At 38.6% G+C, this 12,268-nt stretch overlaps 1 protein-coding gene across 8 annotated transcripts in view; it reads right to left on the bottom strand.

The window, feature by feature from the left end:
- DHX57 (DExH-box helicase 57) overlaps window positions 1–12,268 on the bottom strand; it is a 98,329-nt gene that overhangs the window by 80,928 nt on the left and 5,133 nt on the right. For 3 of the 8 annotated variants that reach the window (XM_010595879.3, XM_064277179.1, XM_023555297.2), the window contains exons 2-4: window positions 2,799–2,953; window positions 2,559–2,669; window positions 1,507–1,739 (exon numbers count right to left, since the gene is read on the bottom strand). In XM_010595879.3, coding sequence (XP_010594181.1) covers window positions 1,507–1,733 — 227 coding nt within the window. In that variant the 5' untranslated portion in view covers window positions 1,734–1,739; window positions 2,559–2,669; window positions 2,799–2,953. The remainder of the gene's footprint in view (window positions 1–1,506; window positions 1,740–2,558; window positions 2,670–2,798; window positions 2,954–12,268) is intronic. The other 5 variants (XM_010595883.3, XM_003416089.4, XM_010595882.3 and 2 more) reach the window with 3 other exon arrangements.

Here is a 12,268-nt window from a genome sequence, read left to right as displayed (position 1 = left end):
CTCATTGTGGGGCCTGGATTCATTTAGTAGGAAGTTTAAACGACTTGAATCCTATTTGTTTCTCTTTTTCTTTCTGAATGCATATAAGTTAAAAGTTGAATTCATTAAAGTTAAAAGCATGTATGATGCAGTTAAACTGCTGCACTCATCCAGATTCCTCTCTAATTCATAATTCATATATATATATGGGTTAGAATCGACTTGGTGGCAATGGGGTTTTTTTTTGGTATAATGTTGAATACTCATATTTAGTCGAGTTATTCCCATGAATGTGTGAATGTATGTGTACATGTATATGTGTGCATGTATATATATGCGTATATTTTTTTATACATATATATGTACATATGTATATGTATGTACATACATATACACATATATATATAAAACCAAAACCAAATCTATTGCCGTCAAGTTGATTCCGACTCATAACGACCCTATAGGACAGAACAGAGCGCCCCCATAGAGTTTCCAAGGAGCACTTGGTAGATCTGAACTGCTGACCTTTTGGTTGGCAGATGTAGCTCTTAGCGACTATGCCAACAGGGTTTGATACATATATACATACATACATACATATAAACACACACACATACATACATACATGGGTCAGAATCAACTTGATGGCAACGAGGGTTTTTTTGGTATATATTCATATTTACTTGTTATCCCCATGAATGAATGTGTATTTAGTTAAGTTATTCCCATGAATGAATGTGTGAATGTATGTGTATACACACCTGTGTGTGTGTGTGTATATACGTATATACACACATATATACACAACATGAGTCCCCATGGGTTGGAATCGACTCGATGGCAACAGGTTTTTTCTGGTATATATATGTATGTACATATATTTGTGTGTGTATATACATATATATATAGTTTTAAGAAATTTCTCCATCTCTAAAAATGCCAGTAAACCTCAGCTCACAGTTGAGTTTGAGAGACAATACGAACTTTATACTAATACTGTATAACACGCAGAAATCTTCACTTTCGTTAAATACCCATTAGAATTATCAGAATTATCATAGTCTATTCATTCATTAAAAGCTGAATATGGGAGCAGCCCAGAAGTGACATCTGTCACTGGTCCCCACATGAAATACCAGTGATGATTTGGCTGATCTGGCTCGAAAATCTGTAATTCATCAACTAGAAAGAGTTGAGTTAGGCCTGGATTTTAACAACAGTCTACAACAGTGCCTAGGGAACACTCAAAATCACTTTCACCATTTGCAATATTTACTTTCCTGGTAACACTGGGTGCAACAACTCACGGTGTGATGCAGAAGTTAACAAAGTTAACTTCTGTTATTTACCATCATATCTTTAGAAGAGGTTATACAAAGGGGGACTCCCAAGTTTTAAAATAAGAGGAACAATTAACTTGACCAGAGCTGCTTGACATTTCTTCTCCCCTTCTCTCGGTCATCTGTTGTACCATACATTAAAGATGGATGTTGTTTCTGTATTTGAGCATTCAAAGAGTATAATGACCTGGATGAGCGCCTTGATTCGCTGAAGATACAGAAGTCGTCTCCGTCATCCCAAATTCTACTTGAGGCCTTTCTATTACCTCCGCCACTGCCGCCGCCACCGCCTCCTCCTCCGCCACCACCCCCATGAGATTTATTACTGTGACTTCTTCCTCCTCGTCCTCCTCTAGAAGACCCTTTTCCACCTCCTTTGCCTGGTTTTCCTTTTCTTCTTACCGAAGAGCTCATTTTTACCTGAAAGAGAAAAAATTAGTACAGAATTATCACAAAACCAGATAAATATAGTAATCCTTTGTTGAAGTTATGAATATAGCCTACTTTGAAGAAATATAATAATAAGATGAATTTTCCTAAGATCAAGAATTTCATGCTTCCTCTATTTCTTTTGCTTCTACCTTATGATTTCTCTCTTGTCCTTGCCTGTTTTTTGCCTTTGCTCGTGACATTCCTGTAGCTAGCAATGCCCTTCCTCATTTCCACAAATTTTAGTTTAAATTTTAGGTTATATTCTTCAAAGTCCAATAGAAACTTTCCCCAGCCTCCCGTCAAGTCTTCTGATATCCTGGAAATAATCTCAGAGGGTAGGACCCAGGACATGAGTAGTATTACTACTACTATATTTCCATTAATTCATTTTTTAGACTAAAAAACTAAGAGTCACTTACTAATGAAAATTCAAGTAGTACCAAAATAAGTTTCACTCCAACCCAGATGCCCAAGATATAAACTTCCAGAAACAGTATATGGATATACTTGTGTGAAAGTGTGTGTGCACATCTCACCCTTACCCTTTTATACAGCAATAGGTCCATCTCATACATACTGCTCTGGACCTTGCTTCTCTTACTTACTTAATAATACACTTGTATAATTACATATTGTATAATAATCATTCTATATTTATAAATACAGATCTACCTTATTCATTTTCCTATCATTGTATGAAAATCCTATGGTTTATTTAATTGAGACTCTACTGCTCCCCATTTAAGTTGTTTTCAATCTTTAGTTCTTATAAACAATGCTGCAACGATCATCTTTATCTTTACATACATGTAGGAATATGTCCTATGGAAAAAAATTCTAGAAATGAAAATTTCTAGAGGGGAGGCCGAGGTGGTGGAGTATTCAGATGCTTCCTGCGGTCCTTCAGACAACAAAGACCTGAAAAAAAAGTGAATTGATCATATATGACAATCTAGAAGCCCTGAACATCAAAGACAAAGTTGAAAAGTCGGACTGAATCACAGGGGGAGGGAGAGAAAGTTCAGAAGCAATAGGGATCTGCCAGACCTGACCTGGCCGGAATCCTGCAGGTTAGACAGGCTGGCACATGCACGGCGGCTGAGGCAAGAAGTAGTGCTTGGGAGGCGCTTTCCACGCTGGGAGAAACCGAGCAGCAGAGAGTCTGCTCACGCCTCCAGAACCAATGAGAAGTGGTGCTGAATCTGCAAAAGTTAAGTGCAAGCATCTAAACTACTAGAAGGGATCAAAAACACCTTTCCCCCCTCTGGGAAGTAACTCTCTCCTATTTACCCGCCCCCTCCCCACTCTGCTTCAGTCCTGGGCTGGCTTCACCAATTGCCTAGCCACTTGGACTAAAAGTGGGACCCACTGCACACCTGGAGCTATTCTCCCAACTTTGGAGAGGGAACAAATTAACAAACAAGAAAAATTAATGTACCAGCTCCCCTAAGCCAGGAACTCAGGGCAGGCACTGCCCCTCTGCCTAGATACAGGCATCAGGGGGCCACAGACTTTTAAGTGCCTTTCACCCCTATCTAGATCTGTGTGGGCCCATTTCAACAGCGCAGGCCCTCATTAGCATAGTATAACAGGGTATATACCTGAAGCCTATTTTCAACTGTAACAGCTAAGGGGAAGTGGCAGATTTATGACATTTGACACCACCCTACTCATTAAACAGGGTCCTCACCTACCCACATCACGTGCCTGAGGACTGGCGGCTCCATCAACTCCACCTAGCCACCCACAACAGAGGTCCAAGCATAAGTGGTGCCTCCCAGTCCTTAGAGCCAACAGCACTGGGTGCCCAAAGTCTGGCTACAAAACCACCCATCTACACGCTCTAAGGAACAGGGATATGCTTTCCTCACAGACACTCAGGGGCCGCTGTCAGCCCCCTGCCTTACTCAGTGCATGACACTCTACTGCAGCCAGATACCTGTGCCTACTCCAATCACCGCTACGTAGCCCTGCCCATCTAGGACTGTAGATGAGAGGCTACACCACACACTTGGTGACTGATGACCTGGATAACTGAGCTGAATCCACACAAGAAAAGTAAACAGATTCCTGGGTTCACATACCTAGTAACAGCTCTAACCACATGGTGACAGGATGTGAGAGCTGCAAAGATGCCAATAATCAAAGTAGCTCACACAATCAGCCTATGTGGGCATATCAAAACAAAACAGAACAAGAAGCTAGGACACAGTACGCAAATATAAAATAAATATAATAACTTATTGATGGCTCGGAGACGATAGTCAATATCAAATCACATAAAGGGGCAGACCATGCTGGCTTCAGCAAGTGACCAAAACAAAGAACCAAAAAACCTCCTGGAGAAAGAGGTATTGGAGTTACCGGAGATAGAATTCAAAAGATTAATATACAGAGCTCTTCAAGAGATCAGGAAGGAGAGCAGGCAAAACACAGACCAAGCCAAGGAACACACAAAGCAACAGAGGAACTTAAGAAGCTTATATAACAGTATAATAACAAATTTAAAGGCTGTAAGAATCCATAGAGAGACAGCAAACAGAAATCCAAAAGATTAACAATAAAATTTCAGAGTTAGACAAATCAATACAAAGAACTGAGGCAACGGAAGTCAGAATTAGTGAGACTGAAGATAAAACACTTGATACCAATTTATTTGAGGAAAAATTAGATAAAAGAATTAAAAACAAACAAAGGAACCCTAAGAATTATGTGGGATTCTATCAAGAGGAACAACCTACTAGTGACTGGAGTACCAGAAGTGGGGGAATAACAGAAAATACATGGAGAATTGTTGAAGATTTGTTGGCAGAAAACTTCCCTGATATTGTGAAAGACGAGAAGATACCTATCCAAGAAGCTCATCAAAACTGACACAGAGTAGATTCCAAAAGAAAGTCACCAAGACATATTATAATCAAACTTGCCAAAACCAAAGATAAAAGAGACAATTTTAAGAGCAACTAGGGATAAACGAAAAATCATCTACAAAGAAGAATCAGTAAGACTAAGCTCAGACTACTCAGCAGAAACCATGCAGGTAGGATGACATTTATAAAGCCTTGAAGGAAAAAAGTTACCAGCCAAGAATTATAAAACCAACAAAACTGTCTCTCAAACATGATGGTGAAATTAGGGCATTTCCAAATAAACAGAAGTTAAGGGAATTTGTAAAAACCAAACCAAAATTACAAGAAATACTAAAGGGAGTCCTCCCATCAGAAGATTGATAACATCAGATAACAACCCAAGACTAGAACACAGGGCAGAACAACCAAATATCAACCCAGATAGGGAAATCACAGAAATAAATTAGAGCTAAAACACTGAAAATAGGGAACCAGAGATGCCAATATGTAAAAGATGACAACATTAAAACAAAAAAGGACTAAATAATGTAGTCATAGAACTTTCATATGGAGAGGAAGTCAAGGTGGTAACACAAAATAAAAGATTGGTTTAAACTTAGAAAAATAGAGGTAAATATTAAGGTAACCACAAAGGAAACTAACAATCCTACATACCAAAATAAAAAAGAAGAAAAACATAAGACTCAGCCAATAGAAAATCAACAAAAATGAAAAAGATGAAAATACATAAAGAAAAACGACTCAGCACAGAAAATTTAGTGGAACAAAGAAACTTGTCAACAACACACACAAAAATACATCAAAATGACAGCACTAAAAAACAAAACAAAAAAACTCATACCTATCAATAATTACACTGAATGTGGATAGACTAAATACACCAATAAAGAGACAGAGAGTGTCAGAATGGATAAAAAACCACACTCCAGCTATATGCTGCCTACAAGAGACACACCTTAGACTCAAAGAATCAAAAAAACTAAAACTGAAAGGATGGAAAAAAAATATACCAAGCAAACAATAAAAAACAGTGGGAATGGCAATATTAATCTGACAAAATAGACTTTAAAGAAGAATCCACCACAAAGGATAAAGAAGGACACTATATAATGATTAAAGGGTCAATACGCCAGGAGGACGTAACCATAATAAATATTTATGCACCCAACAACAGGGCTCCAAAATACATAAAACAAACTCTAACAGCACTGAAAAGAGAAATAGACAGCTCCACAATAATAGTAGGAGACTTCAAAACACCACTTTCGATGAAGGACAGAACATCCAGAAAGAAACTCAATGAAGACGCGGAAGATCTAAAATGCCACGATCAACCAACTTGATCTCTGATATATACAGAATATCCCACTCAACAGCAGGCAAGTATACTTTCTTTTCCAACACACATGGAACATTCTCCAGAACAGACCACATATTAGGCCACACAGCAAGCCTTATCAGAATCCAAAACATCGACTATTACAAAGCATTTTTTCTGACTGTAAAGCCATAAAAGTAGAAATCAACAACAGAAAAAGCAAGGAAAAAAAAATCAAACACATGGAAACTGTACAACACCTTGCTCAAAAACTACTGGTTTATAGAAGAAATCCAGACTAAATAAAGAAATTCACAGAATCAAATGAGAATGAAAACACATCCTATGAAAACCTTTGGGACACAGCAAAAACAGTGCTCAGAGGTCAATTTATAGCAATAAATGCACAAATCCAAAAAGAAAGGGCCAAAATCAAAACATTAACCCTACAACTCAAACAAATAGAAAAGAGGGCAGCAAAAGAAGCCCATGGACAACAAAAGAAGGGAAATAATAAAAATTAGAGCAGAAATAGAGAATAGAAAAACAACTAAAAGAGTTAACAAGACCAAAAGCTGGTTCCTTAAAAAGATTAATAAAATCAATAAGCCACTGGCCAAACTGACAAAAGAAAAACAGGAGAGGAAGCAAATAACCAGAATAAGAAATGAGATGGGTGATATCACAACAGATCCTACTTAAGAGAATCATTAACAGAATACTATGAAGAACTGTACTCCAACAAATTTGAAAACTTAGAGGAAACGGACAAATTTCTAGAAACACACTACCTACTGAAACAAACACAGAGGTAGAATAACTAAATAAACTAATAACAAAAGAAAAGTTTGAGGAGGTAATTAAACCCTCCCCCCGCAAAAGCCCTGCCCCGGACAGCTTCACTGGAGAATTCCACCAAACGTTCAGAGAAGAGCTTGCACCACTACTACTAAAGGTATTTCAGAGCACAGAAAAGAATGGAATACTCCCAAACTCATTCTATGAAGCTAGCATAACCCTGATACCAAAACCAGGTAAAGACACCACAAAAGAAGAAAATTACAGACCAATATCCCTCATGAACACAGATGCAAAAATCCTGAACAAAATTCTAGCCAATAGAATTCAATAACATATCAAAAACATAATTCACCATGGCCAAGTGGGATTCATACCAGGTATGCAGGGATGGTTCAACATTACAAAAACAATCAATGTAATCCATTACATAAATAAAACAAAAGGAACCACATGATCTTATCAATTGATGCAGAAAAGGCATTTGACAAAGTCCAACACCCATTCATAATAAAAACTCTCAGCAAAATAGGAATAGAAGGGAAATTCCTCAACATAAAAAAGGGCATTTAAGCAAAGCCAACAGCCAACATCATCCTAAATGGAGAGAGTCTGAAAGCATTTCCCTTGAGACCAGGAACCAGACAAGGATGCCCTTTACCATCACTCTTTTTCAACATTGTGCTGGAGTTCCTAGCCAGAGCACTTAGAAAAAGAAATACAGGGCATTCAAATTGGTAAGGAAGAAGTAAAAATGTCTCTGTTTGCAGATGGTATGATCTTATACATAGAAAACTCCAAAGAATCCACAAGAAAACAACCGGAACTAATAGAAGATTTCAGCAAAGATCAGGATAAAAGATAAATATACAAAAATCAGTTAGATTCCTCTACACCAACAAAGAGAACCCTGAGGAGGAAATCACCAAATCAATACCATTTACAATAGCCCCCAAAAGATAAAATACTTCGGAATAAATCTAACCCAGACATAAAAGACCTATACGAAGAAAACTATAAGACACTACTGCAAGAAACCAAAAGAGACCTACATCAGTGGAAAAACATACCTTGCTCATGGATAGCAAGGCTCAACATTGTGAAAATGTCAATTCTACCTAAAATGATCTACAGATACAATGCAATCTGGATCCAAATTCCAACGATATTTTTTAATGAGATAGAGAAACAAATCACCAACCTCGTATGCAAGGGGAAGAGGCCCAAGATAAGTACAGCACTACTGCAGAAGAAGAACAAAGTGGGAGGCCTCACACTACCTGATTTTAGAATCCATTATACCACCAAGGTAGTCAAAACAGCCTGGTACTGGTACAACAGATACACAGACCAATGGAACAGAGTTGAGAATCCAGACATAAATTCATCCACCTATCAACAGTTGATATTTGACAAAGGCCCAAAGTCCATTAGATGGGGAAAAGACAGTCTCTTTAACAAATGGGGCTGGCGTAACTGGATATCCATTTGCAAAAAAAAAAGAAACAAGACCCATACCTCACTCCATACACAAAAACGGGCTCTAAATGGATCAAAGACCTAAATAGAAAACCTGAAACAATAAAGATCATGGAAGGAAAAATAGGGACAATGCTAGGAGCCCTAATACATGGCATAAACAGATTACCAACCATAACTAACAAGGCATAAGCACCGGAAGAGAAACCAGATAAGTGGAAGCTCCTAAAAATCAAACACTTAGGCTCATCCAAAGCCTTCACCAAAACAGTGAGAAGACAACTTACAGACTTGGAAAAAATTTTTGGCTACGACATATCCGATATGGGTCTAATCTTTAAAACCTACAAGATACAGCAAAATCTCAACAATAAAAAGACAAATAATTAAAAAATGAGCCAAGGATATGAACAGGCACTTCACCAAAGAAGACATTCAGGCGGATATCAGATACATGAGGAAATGCTCACAATCATCAGCCCTTAGAAAAATGCAAATCAAAACTATAATGAGGTACCACCTCACCCCAACAAGGCTAGCATTATCTAAAAAACACAAAATAATAAATGTTGGAGAGGTTGTGGGGAGACTGGAACACTTATGCACCGCTGGTGGGAATGTAAAATGGTACAATCACTTTGGAAATTGATTTGGCGCTTCCTTATAAAGCTAGAAATAGCAGTACAATATGATCCAGCAGTCCCACTCCTTGGAATATATCCTAGAGAAATAAGAGCCCTCGCAGAAATAGATATATGCACACCCATGTTCACTGCAGCACTGTTCGCAATGGCAAAAAGATGGAAACAACCTGTGTGTCTATGAACAGACGAATGGATAAACAAATTATGGTATATTCACACAATGGAATATTATGCAACAATAAAGAACAATGATGAACCCACGAAACATTTCACGACACGGATGAATCTGGAAGGCGTTAGGCTGAGTGAAATTAGTTAGTCACGAAAGGACAAAAATTGTATGAGACCACTATTTTAAGAACTCAAGAAAAGGTTTAAACATAGAAGAAATCATTCTTTGATGGTTATGAGGGTGGGGAGGGAGGAGAGGGGAGTTCACTACCTAGATAAAAAAAATAAATAAGGGAAGGACAACACACTATACAGGGGAAGTCAGCACAACTGGACTAAACCAAAAGCTTAGAAGTTTCCTAAACACGACCAAACACATCACGGGACAGAGCAGCAAGGGTGGGAGTCTGGGGATTATGGTTTTAGGGGACATCTATGTCAACTGGCATAACAGGGTTTATTAAGAAACTGTTCTGCATCCCACTTTGGTGAGTGGCATCTGGGTTCTTAAAAGCTCGCGAGTGGCTGTCTTAGATGCATCAACTGGTCCCGACCCATGTGGAGCAAAGGAGAATGAAGAACCATAGACACAAGGAAAATATTAGTCCAAGAGACAAAAGCGCCACATAACCCAGAGACTCCATCAGCCCGAGGCCAGAAGAACTAGATGGTGCCTAGTTACCACCAATGACCATCCTGACAGGGAACACAACAGACAGTCCCTGACGGAGCAGGAGAAAAGTGTGGTGCAGAACTCAAATTCACGTACAAAGACGAGACTTAACGATCTGACTGAGACTAGAGGAACCCCAGAAGACATGGCCCCCAGGCTTTCTGTTAATCCAGAACTAAAACCATTTCCAAAGCCAACTCTGCAGACAAAGGTTAGGCTGGACTATAAAACATAAAATAATACTCATGAAGAGCATGCTGCTTTGTTCAAGCAGATACTTGAGATTGAATGGTCAGCTCCCGTCCAGAGGCAGAATGAGAAGGCAGAAAGGGACAGAGGCTGGTTGAACGGACACGGGAAACCCAGGGTATAAAGGGGAAGTGAGCCGTCACATTATAGGGATCACAACTAGGGTCATGTAAAAATACGTGTACAAATTTTTGTATGAGAAATTAACTTGAGCTGTAAACTTTCATCTAAAGCACAATCAAAAAGAAAAAGAAAGAAAATTTCTAGATCCTCATCATAGGTATAAAACCACCGATCATCACAGTTAATTACACGTGTAACATCTTCCCTCCTGCTACGGAAGGATTTAGGTATATTGAGGAACTTAGGTCTGATTCATCTTTCTTTTTTTTTAATTTTATTTTAATTTTGGTGAAAATATACACAGCAGAACATACGCCCATTCGTCAATTTCTGCATGTATAATTCAATAACATTGGCTACATTCGTGTTGTGTCACTATTCTTACTATCTCTACCCGTATTGTTTCACTACTAATGACTTAGATTCATTACCCACTAAACTCATCTACGCTTTTAAAGTTATTGTTGACAATTTGATCTCATTATAAATAATTCTTTAAAAGAGTACAATGATCATGGTGAACATTCTTTACTAATTTAGCTAAACAGTTATTCAGTTTAAAGATAACCTCAGGGGACAATTTCATTGCATGGTTTGAAGGTTTTCTCAGAGTGATAGGTTCAGGGTTCCTCCAGTTTCAATACCTTCAGTAAGTCTGGATTATGTAAGAATCTGAAGTTCTGTTTCAAAAATTTTGCCCCTTTTGATCAAGAGCCATCTATTGATTCCTTGATCAAAACACTCATAATGGTAGCCAGGTACCATCCAGTTCTTCTGGTCTCCTGGGTAAGGAGGCAGTTCATGGAGGCAGTTAAACCTGCACTCCAGTTCCTTCTCCAATTCTTGGGTCTCCACCTTCTTCCTTCACTGCTTCTTGTGAATAGAGACCAATTATTGTAACATGGAGGCTGCTCCCAAGCTTTTAAGACTCCAGACACTACTCATCGAGCTAGGAAATGAAGCAGTAACTTTAAAAACAGCATTAGGCCATGTCTTAGTTATCTAGTGCTCCTATAACAGAAAGATGGCTTTAACAAACAGAGATTTAATCTCTCACAGCCTAGGAGGCTAGAAGTCCAAACTCAAGGCACGCACACCAGGGGAAAGCTTTCCTTCTCTGTTGGCTCTGAAGAAAGGTCCTTGTCATCAATTGTTCCTTGGTCTAGGAGCTTCTCTGCACAGAGACCCCGGGTCCAAAGGATGCATTATTCTCCTGGCTCTTGTTTCTTGGCAGTATGAGGTCCCTGTCTCTCTGCTCACTTCATTCTTTTATATCTCAAAAGAGACTGACTTAAGACACAGCCTAATCTTGTAGATTGAGTCCTGCCTCATTAACGTTAACTGCCTCTAATCCTGCCTCATTAACATCATAGAGGTAGGATTTACAACACATAGGAAAATCACATCAGATGACAAAATGGTGGATGATCACACAGTACTGGGAATCATGGCCTAGCCAAGTTGACACATATTTTGGGAGGACACAATTCAATTCATGACAGGCCAATTAACCAGACAGTCCCACAAAGCCATGGCCCTGTACCTTCAAACCAACAGAAATAATCTTAAAACGTTTTTGCATATACTTAAGTACTATCAGCAGCTTTAGCCTCTGTTTTTTTGTTTGTTTCCGCGGCTGCCATAAAATTATATATAACACAATATTTGCCATGTCATTCTTTCATTGGTGTACAACTTAATGATATCAGTTACACTCAAGTTGTGCAACCATTACCCTTATTCAATGCCAATTTTCCCATCACCATAAACATAAATTCATTACTTCCCAGAGAATAATTCCCTCTCTCTGTTCTTCCTCCTACCCAAGGTAACCACTAATAGACATTGGTCTCTATATATTTACTTATTCTTGTCTTTTCATGTAAGTGCAATCACATAGTATTTGTCCTTTTGTGACTGACTTATTTCACTCAGCATAATGTCTCTGAGGTCCAACCATGTATCAAGACTTCTCTTTGTGGCTGAGTAGTATTCCATTGTATGTATATACCACATTTTGTTTATCCATTCATCTGTTAGGTTGTTTCCACATTTTTGCTGTTGTGAATAGTGCTGCAATGAACATAGGTGTGCACGTACCTGCTCGCGTTGCTACTTTTAGGTCCCTAGGGTCTATGATTCATCTTTTTTTATATCTCCCAAGATCCAAGGCTTTACACAACCTACTTGGA

This window comes from Loxodonta africana, chromosome 26 (assembly GCF_030014295.1).
Source record: "Loxodonta africana isolate mLoxAfr1 chromosome 26, mLoxAfr1.hap2, whole genome shotgun sequence".
NCBI lineage: Eukaryota > Metazoa > Chordata > Mammalia > Proboscidea > Elephantidae > Loxodonta > Loxodonta africana.
This window is presented reverse-complemented; position numbering and strand designations above follow the sequence as displayed.